This window comes from Salvelinus namaycush, chromosome 23 (genome assembly GCF_016432855.1).
Source record: "Salvelinus namaycush isolate Seneca chromosome 23, SaNama_1.0, whole genome shotgun sequence".
Taxonomy (NCBI): domain Eukaryota; kingdom Metazoa; phylum Chordata; class Actinopteri; order Salmoniformes; family Salmonidae; genus Salvelinus; species Salvelinus namaycush.
The window spans coordinates 24,824,331-24,844,792 of record NC_052329.1 but is presented as its reverse complement, the minus strand read 5'-3'; the positions used below and the strand labels follow the sequence as shown (position 1 = coordinate 24,844,792).

General features: G+C 43.7%; 1 protein-coding gene across 2 annotated transcripts; it reads right to left on the bottom strand.

Annotated features, from left to right (window-relative positions):
• Nucleotides 1–1,552: 1,552 nt before the first annotated feature.
• aifm4 (apoptosis inducing factor mitochondria associated 4) lies at nt 1,553–17,234 on the bottom strand. 2 transcript variants are annotated; one of them, XM_038961304.1, is made up of 19 exons: nt 16,859–17,234; nt 15,921–16,014; nt 15,522–15,631; nt 14,325–14,434; nt 14,156–14,200; nt 13,954–14,035; nt 13,753–13,865; nt 13,502–13,588; nt 13,195–13,286; nt 8,825–8,955; nt 8,496–8,611; nt 8,283–8,354; nt 8,094–8,157; nt 7,715–7,791; nt 7,494–7,611; nt 4,946–5,044; nt 3,099–3,174; nt 2,328–2,432; nt 1,553–2,189 (listed from the first exon to the last, which is right to left on the bottom strand). In XM_038961304.1, the coding sequence occupies exons 2-19, from the start codon at nt 16,010–16,012 to the stop codon at nt 2,159–2,161; spliced, it is 1,620 nt and encodes a 539-aa protein (XP_038817232.1). In that variant the 5' UTR covers nt 16,013–16,014; nt 16,859–17,234; the 3' UTR covers nt 1,553–2,158. The 2 variants fall into 2 exon arrangements, with proteins under 2 accessions (XP_038817232.1, XP_038817231.1); XM_038961303.1 differs by lacking the exons at nt 1,553–2,189; nt 2,328–2,432 and adding an exon at nt 2,638–2,944.
• Nucleotides 17,235–20,462: the final 3,228 nt, after the last annotated feature.

Here is a 20,462-nt window from a genome sequence, read left to right as displayed (position 1 = left end):
CCTAATAACAATTGCTCCCTTTCCCTCCAATATTTCTGGCACTGAAATAGAATGTGTTCCACTGTCTCCATCTCCTCCTGACAATGACCACACCTCCCAGTTGGATGTTTCCCCACCAAATTCAATGTATTGTAATGAAACAGCAGGGAGCAGGTCTCGAACCCTCGACCCCCTAGCCCGAGGTCCGGCGCGCTATCGACTGTGCCGCAAAAGAATGCTCGTGCGGCAGAGTCGATTTCCGCGCTTATAAACCCAGGGTCGTTACACTACTCCCTCCTTTCAAAGAGCACATCCTCACGCTAGCTTGCGACTCTACCTCTTACAGGAACGCGCTCACCGGCCAAGCACACGCACTGTCGTGGATGCAAGGCCCGATCACTTCTGACACCAATGTAATGAAACAGCAGGGAGCAGGTCTGGAACCCTCGACCCCCTAGCCCGAGGTCCGGCGCACTATCGACTGTGCCGCAAAAGCATGCTCGTGCGGCAGAGTCGATTTCCGCGCTTATAAACCCAGGGTCGTTACACTACTCCCTCCTTTCAAAGAGCACATCCTCACACTAGCTTGCGACTCTACCTCTTACAGGAACGCGCTCACCGGCCAAGCACACGCACTGTCGTGGATGCAAGGCCCGATCACTTCTGACACCAATGTAATGAAACAGCAGGGAGCAGGTCTGGAACCCTCGACCCCCTAGCCCGAGGTCCGGCGCACTATCGACTGTGCCGCAAAAGCATGCTCGTGCGGCAGAGTCGATTTCCGTGCTTATAAACCCAGGGTCGTTACATTATTATTGAGCCTTGTGTGTCCCAGTCTCAGCCTTGTGATTACATTTTCCTCCCTTCTCTCGCGGCCTGAGGACCTCCCTTTGCTTCTAACCACTGTTTTTAACCACCCTTTACAAAACCTCATATAATACATCCTGTCTGCTCTGAGACACAAATTAATTTAAGGTAATCCATGCTACACCAGAGTCAGAGTAGATGACTACCCTGTCTCCTCCAGCCACTCTGCAGCCAAGAGTATGGCCATCAACTCCATTGTGTAAACAGATAAATGATTTGTTGCTCTTTTGTCACTGCCAACTCAGGAACACTACAAGCTGCACTTGTCCTCCCTGTTTTAGGGTCCTTAGATCCATCTGTGAATATATTCAAGAAGGCATAGTATTGTGTTCTTAAATGTTCACTTACAACTGGGCCTGGATTACATCTATCTTTTTAAAAGATGTCTGAGCTGCTGTTTCATATGCTGTTACACTTCGATAATCCAGTGATGACCTTAACAGTGCTTTTTCAACACCATTCTATCTTCCCCCCACTCCATTCCTGACAGGCAACACATCACATTCAATATTAGGGCGGGCTGAGGCTTCTGGGATACTTCTGGGATACTGGAGGACCGTGATATCCCGAGGCAGCTACTCTTATTTCTCACCACCTGAACCACAGCATATGGAGCATAGGTCTATTGTGTATTGAGAAAAGGTGTGATAGACTACCATTATTCCAAATACCTTAACTGTAAAGACATTCAAAGGCAATGAAGACATGTCATTGAATAGTCCTTTTATTCCAAAGAAGATTTAAAAAACTACAGATCACACAGAACACCCAGTAGTTTTCGATCAGCAAACATAATCCTGAGACCATTTGGCTTTTTATTGTACAGTAACAGTACCATGTTTAACGAACTAGCAGATTACTGTCTTAGTTATTCAGATCATTTAATCCATTGTCCATCTCTCTCTGGCTGTTGTAACAGCAGCAGTCTAGTCTCTACATCTCAAAGCCTTCAATAAAGTATGAATTGTTGCCATTTGTGTTAATTTTAATATGCTGTTCCCACTCACTGTATATTACAGAGTCTTTCTTGCTAATTTGATGTGTCATCAAAGGGCACACAGGCCAGGGAACAAGAATGGAATCAAAGTACTCTGTAACCATGGTTACAGTGCCTTGGACAGATCTGAATGGCCTTTGGTTTGGTTTTAATGGAAAAATCCACTTTGGCATGAGGGGAAAGAATAAAGAGTGATAAGGAAACAGAGAGAAGAGTAAGAATTTTTTTATTTTTTATTATATCTATTGATTTGAGGGTTAAAGGAGGTACCGTCGGACCGGGCATTGACCATGGAGTGTTGCAGGAAGAGGAGGTTTACATTTGCAACCAACTGAGGTCATCAGATCTACAAAAGAGACGTAAACTAAGATTATGTGGGAAATACAACATTTTGATTAACTTAACACCATTCTAAGGCATGAACACACTGCCTCTTTCTCTCATATATTTCTCTTGCTTGTGTACATATAAAATGGTAACTCACTGTGCCTGTGCCTTGGTTATGACTAATCCGTTTGACATCATCTCTGCCAGTCGAGCGACAGCAGGGTCAAACATCAGACTGGCTGCTGCCACCACCTGATCATCCCTGGTTATCACATATGTATGCTTTCAGAGTTGTGTTCAAGGAAAATTATATTTATTTAAATTGTCTTTTTCTATTTTTACCCCCCTTTTTTCAATCTTGTCTCATTGCTGCAACTCCCCAACGGGCTCGAGAGAGGCGAAGGTGGAGTCATGTGTCCTCCAAAACATGACCCGACTAACCGCGCTCCTTAACACCCGTCAGCTTAACCCGGAAGCCAGCCGCAACAATGTGTCGGAGGAAACAGCTTTCAACTGGCAACCGGGGTCAGCCTGCAGGCACCCGACCCGCCACAAGGAGTCGCGATGACCCAAGTAAAGCCCCCAGGCCAAACCCTCCCCAAACCCGGACGACGCTGGGCCAATTGTGCGCCATCCTATGGGACTTCCAGCCACGTGACATAGCCTGGGAATGAACCCGGGTCTGTAGTAACGCCTCTTGCAATGCGATGCAATGCCTTAGATCGCTGCGCCACTCGGAAGGCCCCCAGGAAACATATTAAAACAGAACTTGTCCTGTCCAATAAGAACGCTCATTTTAATTTCCGCTGCAAAACATTTTCCTACGTTGTGACCAACTACACACGATGCATCTTAGGCATAGATATGACATTTACAAAACTACCGACCAAAACAGAAAGGGAATGTAAAGCAATGCATTGTCACTTACTTGATATAGAAAGCTAGGAACTTCCTCTCCTCAACTTTGCCCTTGAATATGATCTCTGTGTATCCTTCACCGTAGCCTTGGAAACGATAGGTATGAGAGACAAATAGGACAACATGCAGTGCATTCGGAAAGTATTCAGACCCCTTGACTTCTTCCACATTTTGTTAAGATACAGCCTTATTCTAAAATGTATTATATATAAAAAATCCTCATCAATCTACAAACAATACCCCATAATGACAATGTGAAAATTGTCATACATTTTTTGCAAATTTCTTAAAAATAAAAAACAGATTTTTACATAAGTATTCAGACTCTTTGGTATGAGACTCAAAATTAAACCATTGATCTTCCTTGAGATGTTTCTACAACTTGATTGGAGTCCACCTGTGGTAAATTCAATTGATTGGAAATGATTTGGAAAGGCACACACTTGTCAATACAAGGTCCCACAGTTGACAGTGCATGTCAGAGCTAAAACCAAGCCATGAGGTCGATGGAATTGTCCGTAGAGCTGCGAGACAGGATTGTGTCAAGGCACAAATCTGGGAAAGGGTACCAAAAAAATGCAGCATTGAAGGTCCAAAAGAACACAATGGCCTCCATCATTCTTAAATGGAAGAAGTTTGGATCCACCAAGACCCTTCCTAGAGCTGGCCGCCCGGCCAAACTGAGCAATCTGGGGAGAAGGGCCTTGGTCAGGGAGGTGACCAAGAGCCCAATGGTCACTCTGACAGAGCTCCAGAGTTCCTCTATGGACACGGGAGAACCTTCCAGAAGTACAATCATCTCTGCAGCACTTCACCAATCAGGCCTTTACGGTAGAGTGGCCGGACAGAAGCCACTCCTCAGTAAAAGGCACATGACAGCCCGCTTGGACACTTGTATGCCAAGTGTCACTTCTGGAGGAAACCTGACACCATCCCTATGGTGATGCATGGTAGGAGCATTATACTGTGGGGATGTTTTTCAGTGGCAGAGATTGGGAGACATGTCAGGATCAAGGGAAAGATGAACAGAGCACAGTCAGAGAGATCCTTGATGAAAACCTGCTCCAGGACCTCAGAATGGGGCGAAGGTTCACCTTCCAACAGGACAACGACTCTAAGAACGCAGCCAAAACAATGCAGGAGTGGACAAGTCTCTGAATGTCCTTGAGTGGCCCAGCAAGAGCATGGACTTGAACCCGATCGACTATCTCTGGAGAGACCTGAAAATAGCCATGTAGCGACGCTCCCTATCCAACCTGACAGTGCCTGAGAGGATCTGCAGAGAAGAATGGGAGAAACTCCCCAAATACAGGTGTGCCAAGCTTGTAGCGTCATATCGAAACAGACTCTATGCTGTAATCGCTGCCAAAGGTGCTTCAACAAATTACTGAGTAAAGGGTCTGAATACTTGTGTAAATATGATATTTAAAAAAATATATATATTTTTATAAATGTGCTAACATTTCTAAAAACCTGTTTTTGCTTCATCATTATGGGGTATTGTGTGTAGATTGATAAGGGAAAAAATGATGTAATCCATTTTAGAATAAGGCTGTAACGTAACAAAATGTGGAAAAAGTAAAGTAGTCTGAAAACGTTCCGAATGCACTATAAGTTAATTGAACAGTGACTGTTTCTAAGAGTGTAGAATGAAACAGAAACAAAGGTGCGATCTAGAACCTGAAAGGGTTCTTCGGCTGTCCCCATTGGAGACCCCTTTGAAGAACCATTTTTGGTTCCAGGTAGAACCCTTTTGGGTTCCATGTGGAACATTTTAAAGAGGGTTTTACATGGAACTCGTTTGGAACCCTTTTTCTAAGAGTTTAGAGGTATCACTATCTCATCTCGGATTATCACCTGTGTAGCGGACACTCTTCCCTAGCAGCACTGTCCAGAAGAAAGGAACAGAATCGATCTTAATCTGCTTCTGTAACATATTCAGTGCTGCAACCCTTCCTGAGGAAAAAGCAAACACATTAAAAATGTTAATTTTATTTCTAACATCCAACCAATTGACATTCTCTCGTTGCCATATCCATAGTGGTTGACTTCTGTTTTTTTCTGCTGAATCAGGTGTGTTAGTGATAGGCTGGGACAAAAGCTTCAGGATCATGAATGAAGAATACAGGCATAGCAGTCTTTTTTTCTCTCACCGGCTTCATTAATAAGTGCATCAATGACATTGTCCCCACAGTGACCGTATGTGCATATCCTAACCAGAAGCCATGGATTACAGGGAACATCCGCCCTGAGCTAAATGGCTAGAGTTGCCTCTTTCAAGGTGCCGAACATTAACCCGGACGCATATAAGAAATCCTGCTACTGAATCCTACTACACCGGCTCTGACGCTCATTGGATGTAGCAGGGCTTGTAAACTGGCATGGATTACAAAGGGAAACCCAGCCACAAGCTGCCCAGTGACACGAGCCTACCAGACGAGATAAATGCCTTGTTTGCTCGCTTCGAGGCAAGCAACACTGAATCATGCGTGAGAGCACCTTCTGTTCCGGACGACTGTGTGATCATGCTCTCCGTAGCTGATGTAAGTAAGTCCTTTAAACAGGTTAACATTCACAAGGCCGCAACCTCTCCCTGACCCAGTCTGTAATACCTACATGTTTTAAGCAGACCACCATAGTTCCTGTGCCCAAGAACACCAAGGTAACCTGTCTAAATGACTATAGCCCCATAACATTCACATTTGTAGCCATGAAATGCTTTGAAAGGCTGGTCATGGCTCACATCATCACCATCATCCCAGACACCCTGGACCCACTGCAATTCGCATACCTCGCCAGATCCACAGATGACGCAATCTCTATTGCACTCCACACTGCCCTTTTCCACTTGGACAAAAGGAACACCTACATGAGAATGCTGTTCATTGACTACAACTCAGAGTTCAGCACCATAGTGCCCTCAAAGCTCATCACTAAGCTAAGGTCCCTGGGACTGAACATCTCCCTCTGCAACTGGATCCTGGTGGTGAGGGTAGGCAACAACACTTCTGCCACGCTAACCCTCAATACGGGGGCCTCTCATGGGTGCCTGCTTAGTCCCCTCCTGCGTGCTTAGTCCCCTCCTGTACACCATGTTAAGTTTGCTGACGACACGACAGTGGTAGGCCTGATCACCGTCGACGATAAGACAACCTATAGGGAGGAGGTCAGACCTAGCAGTGTGGTACCAGGACAACAACCTCTCCCTCAATGTCAGTAAGACAAAGGAGCTGATTGTGGACTACAGGAAATGGAGGGCCTTGCATGCTCCCATTCACATTGACGGGGCTGTAGTGGAGTGGGTCGAGAGCTTCAAGTTCCTCGGTGTCCACATCACTAAGGATCTATCATGGTCCAAACACACCAACACAGTCATGAAGAGGGCACGACAACGTCTCTTTCCCCTCAGGAGGCTGAAAAGACTTGGCATGGGCCCTCAGATCCTCAAAAAGGGCTCCCTGTCATCCAGGACCTCTATACAGGCGGTGTCAAAGGAAGGCCCAAAACATTCTCAAAGACTCCAGCCAACCAAGTCATAGACTGTTCTCTTTGCCACCGCACGGCAAGCAATACCAATGCACCAAGTCTAGCACCAACAGGACCCTGAACAGCTTCTACCCCCAAGCCAGAAGACTTCTAAACAAGACTGCTAAATAGCTAATCAAATGGCTTCACAAACTACCTGCAATGACTCTTTTTTGCACTAACTCTCTTGCACCGACTCTGTGCACACACTCTACCCACACACTCACACATACTTACACCCCAACACACACACTACATACACCCACACACATATAACATGCACACACATGCATAATGACATCACACAAACACACACACACTTACCACATCGCTGCTGCTACTGTCTATTATCTATCCTGTTGCCTAGTCACTTTATCCCTACCTACAGTATTGTACAGTACATAGCTACCTCAATTACCTTGTACCCCTGCACATCTAGTAGGCACTGGTATTCCCTATATGTAGCCATGTTATTTTCTCCTCCCTATATGTAGCCATGTTATTTTCTCCTCCCTATATAGAGCCATGTTATTTTCTCCTCCCTATATGTAGCCATGTTATTTTCTCCTCCCTATATATAGCCATGTTATTTTCTCCTCCCTATATATAGCCATGTTATTTTCTCCTCCCTATATATAGCCATGTTATTTTCTCCTCCCTATATATAGCCATGTTATATTCTACTCCCTATATATAGCCATGTTATTTTTACTCATTATTTCAACTCATTATTCACTGGGTATTTATTCCTCATGTCACTATCTACATGTTATCTTATTTTTAACTCTGCATTGTTGGAAAAGGACCCGTAAGTAAGAATTTCACTGTTAATCTACACCTTTTTTCTACAAAACATGTAACAAATAAAATTAGATTTTACCGTGAGCTGATGCCAACTGCCAATGTCCAATGTTGACCCTCTGGTCTTTCCGTATGGTGAGAGGGAAGGACGTCACGTCTCCTGCTCCAAAAACATTTGGAATGTTGGTCCTCATGAACTGTAGGGAAGCAGCAATTTGTTGGGGAGTGTAAACCATTAGTACCATAGTTATTACCTCAACATTACTATAGCTTGTTAATGATAACCATCATCATGGTTACCTTATCAATGATGACAGCCTTTCTAGAATCCACCTCCACCTGGCTTTCCTTCAGGAAGTCAGAGTTAGGGATGACACCTAAGGAGAAACCATGATGGTTACATCAATAACTCCAACATTGTGAAACCCCATCTATCAGACCTGGGTTCAAATAGTATTTATTTCCATTAAAATATTTCAGCTCTGCTTGACTGAGCTTGCCGGACACCGAATATTATTTGAACCTAGGTCTGGTTAATTCAAACAAATGGTGGAAATAGGATGGGAAAGTTCCACAGAGACCATGTTGAGAGATTTAACAGGGAAAGTGTGAGCTGATGGAAACTCTAATGGATCCTTTATAGATCTTTAAGGATATGCAGAAGTATCAGATTACCTACCGATCCCTGCTATCACCACATCCGTTTCCACGACCGCACCGCTTTTCAGAACAACCTCTTTCACCTATACAAACAACAATTTTCCATCTTAATCATCTCTATGGGTCTTGAGAGAATGTCCATAACGTGTATTACAGTTATATAAGTTGTGGTGATGTTTGCTGCTGGGTGATTATTGATTTACTTGACCTTGCCATTCTGCCCTATGATCTCCACCACTCCGTCATTCATGTAGAACTTGACTTTGCTCTCCTCCAACATCTTCGACAGAGGAGAAACACACACTCATGTTTGAGTTATACTATCAAAACTTGGGAGTTAAATATTCATAAACGTTTGTAGCCTAGTGGTGGGTGTTGTATCAGGTAGAGTACATTACATATGATAACCATTGTCTCAGACCTGCATTGTCATCTTCCCAATCTCTGGGCCCAGAGACCTCTCAAAGGGATATGAGCCGTTGCCAACCATCGCCACACTGGCAGCTTTGTCTGCCAAGTAGGATGCCACCTCCATACCTATGATGTAAAAATGGAGGAGGGAAAACTTGGTTTTGAGGCACACAAATCAAATGAAAGTCTTATCAAATACAACAACCTCAACTTACTGTAAGCAACCAAGTCACAAACCTATAGTTAATAAACTACTTATACATTTCGTTTATAAATTAAATTTAAAAAAATAGGACTTTTCCTCAGTGTACAGTATGAAGTGATCTCTTTATGGTTAACCTATGAAGGAGGCGCCAACGACCACAGCCTTCTTTCCCACACAGGATTGGTGGATCTCCTTGGCGTCCTCGTAGCTCTGCAGTATCCTCACTCCCTCCAACTCAGAGCCAGGACAGCTCAGAGGCCTCGCCCTACAAGGAGGCAGAAAGAGAGGGAGACGTGGGTAAAACGGCTAGTATGCTAGCATTGGACAGAGCATTAGATAGGCATACAGATTCAGTAGAGTTTGACATCTAGAATTCAAAAGGTCACCAATTCAAATGAGAATGTGATTGTCATGGAGAATTTGGTGACAAACGCTGTAGGCCTATAGCTTTGGCTCTGACATTGTCTAGGTAGCATATACCAAGACAGGCAGGGGACCAGTGTGACTGATTCTTTAAAATGTGCCCATATTTGATTACTGTAGTCAACAAAAGGACCTAAAAATATCATCCTCTTGCTTAGTGCTGACAAGTACTGTATTCACTCTAGGGACGATAAATCAAATCAAATGAAATATTATTGGTCACATACACGTGTTTAGCAGATGTTATTGGTCACATACACGTGTTTAGCAGATGTTATTGGTCACATACACGTGTTTAGCAGATGTTATTGGTCACATACACGTGTTTAGCAGATGTTATTGGTCACATACACGTGTTTAGCAGATGTTATTGGTCACATACACGTGTTTAGCAGATGTTATTGGTCACATACACATGTTTAGCAGATGTTATTGGTCACATACACATGTTTAGCAGATGTTATTGGTCACATACACGTGTTTAGCAGATGTTATTGGTCACATACACGTGTTTAGCAGATGTTATTGGTCACATACACGTGTTTAGCAGATGTTATTGGTCACATACACGTGTTTAGCAGATGTTATTGGTCACATACACGTGTTTAGCAGATGTTATTGGTCACATACACGTGTTTAGCAGATGTTATTGGTCACATACACGTGTTTAGCAGATGTTATTGGTCACATACACGTGTTTAGCAGATGTTATTGGTCACATACACGTGTTTAGCAGATGTTATTGGTCACATACACGTGTTTAGCAGATGTTATTGGTCACATACACGTGTTTAGCAGATGTTATTGGTCACATACACGTGTTTAGCAGATGTTATTGGTCACATACACGTGTTTAGCAGATGTTATTGGTCACATACACGTGTTTAGCAGATGTTATTGGTCACATACACGTGTTTAGCAGATGTTATTGGTCACATACACGTGTTTAGCAGATGTTATTGGTCACATACACGTGTTTAGCAGATGTTATTGGTCACATACACGTGTTTAGCAGATGTTATTGGTCACATACACGTGTTTAACAGATGTTATTGGTCACATACACGTGTTTAGCAGATGTTATTGGTCACATACACGTGTTTAACAGATGTTATTGGTCACATACACATGTTTAGCAGATGTTATTGGTCACATACACGTGTTTAACAGATGTTATTGGTCACATACACGTGTTTAGCAGATGTTATTGGTCACATACACGTGTTTAACAGATGTTATTGGTCACATACACGTGTTTAGCAGATGTTATTGGTCACATACACGTGTTTAGCAGATGTTATTGCGGGTGTAGAGAAATGCTTGTGCTTCTAGCTCCGACAGTGCAGTAATATCTAACAAGCAATATCTAACAGTTTCACAACATATACCCAAAATACAGGTAAATCTAAGTAAGGAATGGATTAAGAATATATATACATATATGTCAGAGCGGCATTGAACTAAGATACAGTGGCAAAGTATAGAATACAGTATATACATGAGATGGCCTGGTATGGTTCCCAATCAGAGGCAGCTGTCTATCATTGTCTCTGATTGGGGATCATATTTAGGCAGCCTTTTTTCCACCTTAGTTTGTGGGATCTTGATTTTGTATAGTTGCTGTGTAGCTTGCAGAACTTTACGTTCGGTTTGTATTTTTTCGGTGTTCATTTTAAATAAAGTAAGATGTTCGCCTACCACGCTGCACCTTGGTCCAATCCATCTTTCAATGAACGTAGCAGTGATGCAATATTTACAAACAATTAAAGTGACTAAGATACCGTAGAATAGTATAGAGTACAGTTTACACATATGTACATATGAGTAATGCAAGATATGGATACATTATTAAAGTGGCTAGTGTTTAATTTCCTTAAAGTGACCAGTGATTCCTAATCTATGTCTATAGGCAGCAACCTCTGATGTGCTGGAGATGGCTGTTTAACAGTCAGTGGTGTGGTATAGAATACAATACAGTATATACATATGAAATGGGTGATGCAATATGTAAACACAATTTAAAAGTGACTAAGATACCGTAGAATAGTGGAGCGCAGTTTACACATACAGTTGAAGTCGGAAGTTTACATACACTTAGGTTGGAGTCATTAAAACTACTTTATCAGCCACTCCACAAATTTCTTGTAAACAAACTATAGTTTTGGCAAGTCGTTTTGGACATCTACTTTGTGCATGACACAAGTCATTTTTCCAACAATTGTTTACAGACAGATTATTTCACTTATAATTCACTGTATCACAATTCCAGTGGGTCAGAAGTTTACATACATTAAGTTGACTGTGCCTTTAAACAGCTTGGAAAATTCCAGAAAATGATGTCATGGCTGTAGATGATTCTGATAGGCTAATTGACATCCTTTGAGTCAATTGGAGGTGTACCTGTGGAGGTAATTCAAGGCCTACCTTCAAACTCAGTGCCTCTTCGCTTGACATCATGGGAAAATCAAAAGAAATCAGCCAAGACCTCAGAAGAAAAAGTTGTAGACCTCCACAAGTCTGGTTCATCCTTGGGAGCAATTTCCAAATGCCTGAAGGTACCACATTCATCTGTACAAACAATAGTACGCAAGTATAAACACCATGGACCACGCAGCCGTCATACCGCACAGGAAGGAGACGCGTTCTGTCTCCTAGAGATGAACGTACTTTGGTGCGAATAGTGCAAATCAATCCCAGAACAACAGTAAAGGACCTTGTGAAGATGCTGGAGGAAACGGGTACAAAAGTATCTATATCCACAGTAAAAACGAGTCCTATATCGACATAACCTGAAAGGCTGCTCGGCAAGGAAGAAGCCACTGCTCCAAAACCGCCATAAAAAAGCCAGACTACGGTTTGCAACTGCACATGGGGACAAAGATCGTACTTTTTGGAGGAATGACCTCTGGTCTGATGAAACAAAATAGAACTGTTTGGCCATAATGACCATCGTTATGTTTGAAGGAAAAAGGGGGAGGCTTGCAAGCCGAAGAACACCATCCCAACCGTGAAGCACGGGGGTGGCAGCATCATGTTGTGGGGGTGCTTTGCTGCAGGAGGGGCTGGTCCGCTTCACAAAATAGATGGCATCATGAGGATGGAAAATTATGTGGATATATTGAAGCAACATTTCAAGACATCAGTCGGGAAGTTAAAGTTTGGTCGCAAATGGGTCTTCCAAATGGACAATGACCCCAAGCAAACTTCCAAAGTTGTGGCAAAAGGGCTTAAAGACAACAAAGTCAATGTATTGGAATGGCTATCACAAAGCCCTGGCCTCAATCCCATAGAAAATTTGTGGTAGGCATGTTGTGTATATCAAATGATACAAACCCCCCCAAAATCTATTTTAATTCTCGGTTGTAAGGCAACGAAATAGGAAAAATGCCAAGGGGGGTGAATACTTTCGCAAGGCACTGTACGTCTCATGTCTGAGCCGTTGAACTGGGACTCAACTTTGTCCCTATACCGACGTTTAGCCTGCTTGATTGCTTTGCGGAGGGAATAACTACACTGTTTGTATTCTTCCATATTCCCAGTTTTCTTGCCCTGGTTAAATGCGAGGGTTCACGCTTTCAGTTTTGACGAATGCTCCCATCTATCCACGGTTTCTGGTTAGGGTAGGTTTTAATAGTCACAGTGGGTACAACATCCCCTATGCACTTCCTGATAAACTCATTCACCGTTTCGGTATATGTGTCGATATTACTTTCTGAAGCTATTCTGAACATATACCATTCCGCGTGATCAAAACAATGGAAGCGGAGTATAGAAGGCTGTTCACACTGCTTTCCCATTCAGTTGAACAAATTATGGCTTATTACCAACGCAGTATTGTAAACACATCAATAGGGGCCGGTGTGTGTGCTTATTTGCAGAATTTTTTTTTACAGCTTTGACAGTGCAACTGACTGTAGTGGTGGTGCTTGGCCTGCACAAGCAAAGTCAGCGCACACAATATTCTATAATAGAATTTTGTTAATCGGCACGTCAAATAGTATAATTTAACGTGGATCTTTTTGACACACAAGGACCCAAACGGCGTTCGATAAGGGAGGGGTAACAGTAACAGGCCACTGACCTGCAGCCTGTTGATATGAGCAGCTGGTCATAGTAATGCAAGGAGCCGTCATTCAGCTTCACTGTCTTCTCCACTGGGTTCACAGATACTACCTACAAACAACTCAGGCAAACACACACACACATTTAGATTACGCCAGGGCTTTGATCACAAGTTAGATCACATGGTGCTACTGACCAAAGACAGTATGCTACATTATCTATATGGCTTCAATACATTGTGTGGGCTAGCAACTCATAAAAAGATACTCCAGTAGGCTATGTCAACAGGCTAATTATTGACACATTATTCCTGCCCCTGGTCTCACCTCCTTTTGCATCCACAGCTCTATGTCATGCTGCTGGAAGAAGTCAGTTGGCCGAAGGAGGAGGCTAGCACTCTCCAAATGCATTGCCTGAGGAGGAGTAGCAAGAGAGGAAGAGAAGGGGCATTACAAACTTTGTGGATACTAAAATAACGTCACACCCCTGTGGGCTCAAAAGATGCTCTTTTTGGAAGTGTTCTGGAACAGCGGTGGTCATGCCAGCTTTCAACTGACCCATGACCTTTCACCCTTACTTTACTGAGCTTAGGTTTGTCAATGGGTGGCAGGGTGTCCCTGGTCACCATGACGATTCGACCTTCGTAGCGGTTCTGTCGCAGAGTCTCGGCACACAGCAAAGAGGCAGGTCCTGTACACACACACATAATTTAGTTTTGAGGTCTCCACTCCCTGAAGAAGCCTCCCCTTTTTCCTGACATTTCAGGCCCAATCCTCACCTCCTCCTATCAGCAGGATGGTGTGCCTGACCCCTGACACTCTGCAGCTCATATCCTTCACCCGCTTGTACAGCTTCAGAGACTGAGGAGATCGTGGATACTTTAGTCATAAGGTCCATCTACGCATCAAATGTACTCAGTAAGCTACATGTACATTTAGGAAAGAGAGACTATGTTGAGAAAATCATGCAGTCTTGCTGACCTTTTTGTTTACTGACACATAAACTTTACCATCTTCAACTTTGACCTTAGAAAATAAAGATGAGTTAGTGTAGGTGACAGTCAACACATTCAAGACAAAGTATCCATTGATTCACAGTTATTGTTCCTCAGTTATTGAACTGCATTATTAATATAAAGCAAGTTAATACCTTATAACTAGGCAAACAGTCCAGGCCAGGATACTCCTCAATATCTCCAGTCTTGATGTTGAAGCATGCACCATGAAAGGGACATCTCACTCTGTCCCCGACTAAGGCTCCTGTGACGTGAAAGAGCATGGCATTTTCATTGTTCAAAACACTACAGTAGTCACAATATTCTCTCCACTCTCCAATGTGACTAATAACTGTGTTTATTACCCCCACGATTTACTTACCAGGACACCGGACTGTACCGGCCTACTTTGACCCCTGTTAATGACTAACTGACGTTTTTTGCACCCAATCAGATTGTAATGTGAGACGTATGAAAAGGGCATAGCCAGCATCCACAGAGCATGGTGAATGACACACCTTGACAAATGCCATTATTGTACACTTGCATCAATGGAACTGTCAACAAGCCTGACAGATTACATTTTTCATGACAGAGTTTTGAATACAGTGTTCTCTATGTAAATACACTCTACATGAATGAACACAAGCCTGTATGGGTTGACCCAATTTTCAACACAATGGTTTAGAATAAATAATAACTGTTAACTCATGGCCCAGCCATGAACATGTAATGACTTGCTTACCCAACTGCGAGTGTGCGTGCATGTGGACGGGTGTTCTGTGTGTAACAGTATAACTTTAGACCGTCCCCTCGCCCCGACCCGGGCGCGAACCAGGGACCCTCTGCACACATCAACAACTGACACCCACGAAGCGTCGTTACCCATCGTTCCACAAAAGCCGCGGCCCTTGCAGAGCAAGGGGCAACACTACATCTAGGTTTCAGAGCAAGTGACGTAACTGATTGAAACGCTAGTAGCGCGTACCCGCTAACTAGCTAGCCATTTCACATCCGTTACACTCACCCCCCTTTCAACCTCCTCCTTTTCCGCAGCAACCAGTGATCCGGGTCAACAGCATCAATGTAACAGTATAACTTTAAACCGTCCCCTCGCCCCGACACGGGCGCGAACCAGGGACCCTCTGCACACATCAACAACTGACACCCACGAAGCGTCGTTACCCATCGTTCCACAAAAGCCGCGGCCCTTGCAGAGCAAGGGGCAACACTACATCTAGGTTTCAGAGCAAGTGACGTAACTGATTGAAACGCTAGTAGCGCGTACCCGCTAACTAGCTAGCCATTTCACATCCGTTACATGTGCATGCGTGTGTGTGTGTAGATAATACCTTTGATGAGAGGAGCGCCATAGTGGGAACATTTGCTCCCTACAGCACTGTACAGGCCCTGGGTACGGACCAATAGAATCTTCTGCTCATCCACCTCCACCTCCTTCATCCTATAGACAAGAACAGATAGTCACATTTAGATAGCTGACAAATATAAGAAGAACATGGAAAGGATCAAATAAAGTTGTGTGAATGTATTTTACATATTGCCTCTAACATCCAGTTATGGGTAATGACATGAACGTAATAATGTTATTTGAATACTTGCATGTCAGTGTGTAATACTCTACCTTTAGGCCTACTATGGAATAATATACTTAGTATCTTACATTTGCAGCAGAAGTACTATAATATAAATAAGCTATCTGATTGTGTGATGGGTGTGTGATAAAATCTTACTGTCCATCTTGCAGGTCAGACTCCAGACACACCATCCCAGTGACCTGATCTTGGTCCTGACCTGTAGTAGCTTGACCCTGGCCTTGACTCATATCTGCAAGGAAGAAAATCATATTGCGCAGGGAAAATATAAAAGGAAGTTTATCTCTGTAGTTTTTTCCCAAAAAGAAGATAATGCAAAGGGGATGGTTTTTATCCTCTATAGGATTGGTGTCCGAGCTAACATGCGCTAATGTGATTAGCATGACGTTGTAAGTAACAAGAACATTTCCCAGGACATAAACATATCTGATATGGGCAGAAAGATTAACAGAAATTTAAGCTATCTGCACTGTTCAATTTACAGTACCTATTATAGTGAAAGAATACCATGCTATTGTTTGAGGAGAGTACACAGTTATGTACTTAAATGTATCAATAAACCAATTAGGCACATTTGGGCAGACTTGATACAACATTTTGAACAGTAATGAAATGGTTCATTGGATCAGTCTAAAACTGTGCGCATACAATGCTGCCATCTAGTGGCCAAAATCTAAATTGCGCCTAGACTCCTAAATCATATAATGGCCTTTCTCTTGCATTTCAAAAATAGAAAACGCATGTTTTTTTCTTTGTATTATCTTTTACCAGATCTAATGTGTTATATTGTCCTACATTAATTTCCACAAACGTCAAAGTGTTTCCTTTCAAATGGTACCAAGAATATGCATATCCTTGCTTTAGGTCCTGAGCTACAGGCAGTTAGATTTGGGTATGTCATTTTAGGTGATCCTCCGATCCTTAAGAGGTTTTTAAGCAAATGCTGTCAAATGGGGAACTATTCTCTCCGATGGCTTCTGTGTTTTCCAACCGATGGCTATACGGTTGCTGTCAAAATTATGAACATAGTTTCCTAGAACAGCCCATTAATTTGCTAAATAACCAACTTTGCTCACCTGTTTTCCTGCCAGACAATGCACTGGTCCCCGAGAAAAGGAAACGTGAACCGTATCTCTGTACAATACCGCCGGTCGCCTTATTTTTCAACCAAAGAGTCGTTCGCGCGTGTATCCCAAGCCACTGTCACGCGGTATCACGATGATAGTGCAGTCTGTCACTGTGCAGATGGACCCAAGACTTCGGCGACCTTTTCTACCGACAGCAGCACCAAAAGAACCAAAGCTGAATTCGTCTTATCTTATCCAAGGCTGTAGGCTGTTTGCGACAAAATAAATAACTGAAATCACCCATACAGTCATCACTTGGGCAAACAAAACACTCAGTGAGAGTGACTAAGCAGAAATGTGATAGTGGTGGAGCTAGGGAACTCTTCAATTTCCATACCCACGGTAAGGGAGTTCGATTAGGTGCACTGGGACATGGCCCGTGGTACGTACGGGCAAAGACAGTGAGGGAGCCTAATCTGCGCCGCTTGGTCATGTTGTCAACAAGGCAGCGTAATGCATAATTCATAAACATAGCCTACAACATCTATTTTCCAAAGAACATATGTTCGAATGTTTAAACTAGTTTTCATTGGGAAGGCAGATAAAGCGTTTTTATCAAAAGCAGTCGCTTTTGCATGTGCACAAACACATAATCCTACTCATTACTCCAAGTGCTTAACCTACTTCACTTTTGTTTTGAACCGACTTTAAAACGGGGCAACCGGTTCATGCCCGGGAGGCAGCCCTGTTCCAAAACGAATGCAAGCAGTGCTAAACCGGTTAATCGGAAACATTAATAGAATCCCCTCAATGTTTGCGGTCACAGATACACTATATAAACAAAAGTATGTGGACACCCTTCAAATTAGTGGATTCGGCTATTTCAGACACACCGGTTGCTGACTGGTGTATAACATCGAGCACACAGCCATGCAATATTCATAGATATACATTGGCAGTAGAATGGCCTTACTGAAGAGCTCAGTGACTTTCAACGCTGCACCATCATAGGATACCACTTTTCCAACAAGTCAGTTGTTGGAATTTTTCTGTCAAATTTCTGCCCTGCTAGAGCTGGCCCCGTAATCTGTAAGTGCTGTTATTGTGAAGTGGAAACATCTAGGGACAACAAAGGCTCAGCCCGGAGTGGTAGGCCACACAAGTTCACAAAATGGGACCGCCGCATGCTAAAGTACATAACGTGTAAAAATCGTCAGTCCTCGGTTGCAATAGTCATCAATACCGAGTTTCAAATTGCCTCTGAAAGCAACGTCATCACAATAACTGTTCGTTGGGTGCTTCATGAAATGGGTTTCCATCCACACACAAGCCTAAGATCATCATGCACAATGCCAAGCGTCAGCTGGAGTGGTGTAAAGCTCGCCACCATTGGACTCTGGAGCAGTGGAAATGCGTTCTCTGGAGTGATGAATCATGCTTCACCATCTGGCAGTCCAGTGGACGAATCTGGGTGTGGCTGATGCCAGGAGAATGCTACCTGCCCCAATGCATAGTGCCAACTGTAAAGTTTGGTGGAGGAGGAATAATGGTCTGGGGCTGTTTTTCATGGTTCGGGCTAGGCCCCTTAGTTCCAGTGAAGGGAAATCTTATGCTACAGCATCGAATGACATTCTAGACGATTCGGTGCTTCCAACTTTGTGGCAACAGTTTGGGGAAGGACCTTTCCTTTTTCAGCATGACAATGCCCCTCTGTACAAAGAGAGGTCAATAAAGAAATGGTTTGTCGAGATCGGTGTGGAAGAACTTGACTGGCCTGCACAGAGCCCTGACCTCAACCCCATCGAACACTTAATTGGAACGCTGACTGCGAGCAAGGCCTAATCGCCCAACATCAGTGCACGACCTCACTAATGCCCAAAGATAACGTTATAAGCAGCCAGCTAGCTTCATCTGGCTAGTGAGTCTCGACCGGACCAGGTTTTGTGTTGTGAAGCTAGCCACAATAAGGATTAGGCACAATAGTGGAATTTGCGGTTTGCCTTCAAAAAAAAAGTACCTATTTGAAAGTGATGCAGAAGGTTACAATTGGTGGAATCATGCCATGTTTAGACTAGATAATGTTAAACAAGGTGAAGCAATGAAATGGGTTACCAGTCTACTTGGTGACACCCACAGAACACAACTGTGAAGAGTTTACGCAAATATTAGTGTTGTAGCTCTTATTGCGGGACTGTGACTGTGACTGTGTGAAATCTCCTCCCCGGTCAGCCTATTGTGTGTATTGACGTTCATATTGCACTGTACAGCTTTACCTAAAGATTGGGGATCAATTAAATGGGGTATCAGTCTACTCAATACCCAAGATATTTTTTCCCAACGTCCTCCTCAGAGTATTCAGACTCCAAAACATCCACGCAGTATTGTTTTTCCTCGGGAATGGTGTTCAATACACATGGGTTGACAATAAATGTGGCTCAATTCAGTTGTTTCAGATTCCCGCAATAAGAGCTATGACGCTAATGTTTCTCTGGGTGTCACTAAGTAGACTGATACCCTATGTCATTGATCCACAATCCACAGGTAAGGCTGTACAGTGAAACCAACTACTTCTCTGATAGACGTAACCAGCTCGAGGAGGTACTCAACTGGCCCCTATGCCGCGACGTCTCCTGAATGCCCATCTGCTAGCCTGCTAGCTACGGCCCGCTAGCTGCTAGACGCGGCCCGCTAGCTGTGTAGAGCATATTGGACTGTTAGCTGAATAGATCCATCGGCCAATTTCTTGGGCCACTATACCTATTTTGCCAATTGGACTTGGACCCCTCTGCTACTCGGGAACCCTACTAATCCATCACGACTGGTCTAACGACGTCACCGCACGCGGAGGCTAAAACAGACTTTCCTCCGTCGCGACGTCCTTCTGCTAGCCTGCTAGCCCCGGCCTGCTAGCTGTATGAATCGCCATGTCTCCAGCCAGCCCAACCACTCACTGCACCCCCATGATAACTTGGCTACGCATGCCTCTCCCTAATATCAATATGCCTTGTCCATTACTGTCCTGGTTAGTGATTATTGTCTAATTTCACTGTAGAGCCTCTAGCCCTGCTCAATATGCCTTAACCAAACATTTAGTTCCACTTCCCACATATGCTGTGACATCACCTGGTTTAAACGTCTCTAGAGACAATATCTCTCTCATCATTACTCAATGCCTAGGTTTACCTCCAATGTACTCACATCCTACCATACCTTTGTCTGTACATTATGCCTTGAACCTATTCTATCACACCCAGAAACCTGCTCCTTTTACTCTCTGTTCCGAACGTACTATACAACCAGTTCTGTTAGCCTTTAGCCGTACCCTTATCCTACTCCTCCTCTGTTCCTCTGTTGATGTAGAGGTTAATCCAGGCCCTGCAGTGCCTAGCTCCACTCCTACTCCCCAGGTGCTCTCATTTGTTGACTTCTGTAACCGTAAAAGCCTTGGTTTCATGCATGTTAACATTAGAAGCCTCCTCCCTAAGTTTGTTTTATTCACTGCTTTAGCACACTCTGCCAACCCGGATGTCCTAGCCGTATGTCACGACTTCCGCCGGTGTCGGCTCCTCTCCTTGTTCAGGCGGCGTTCGGCAGTCGACGTCACCGGCTTTCT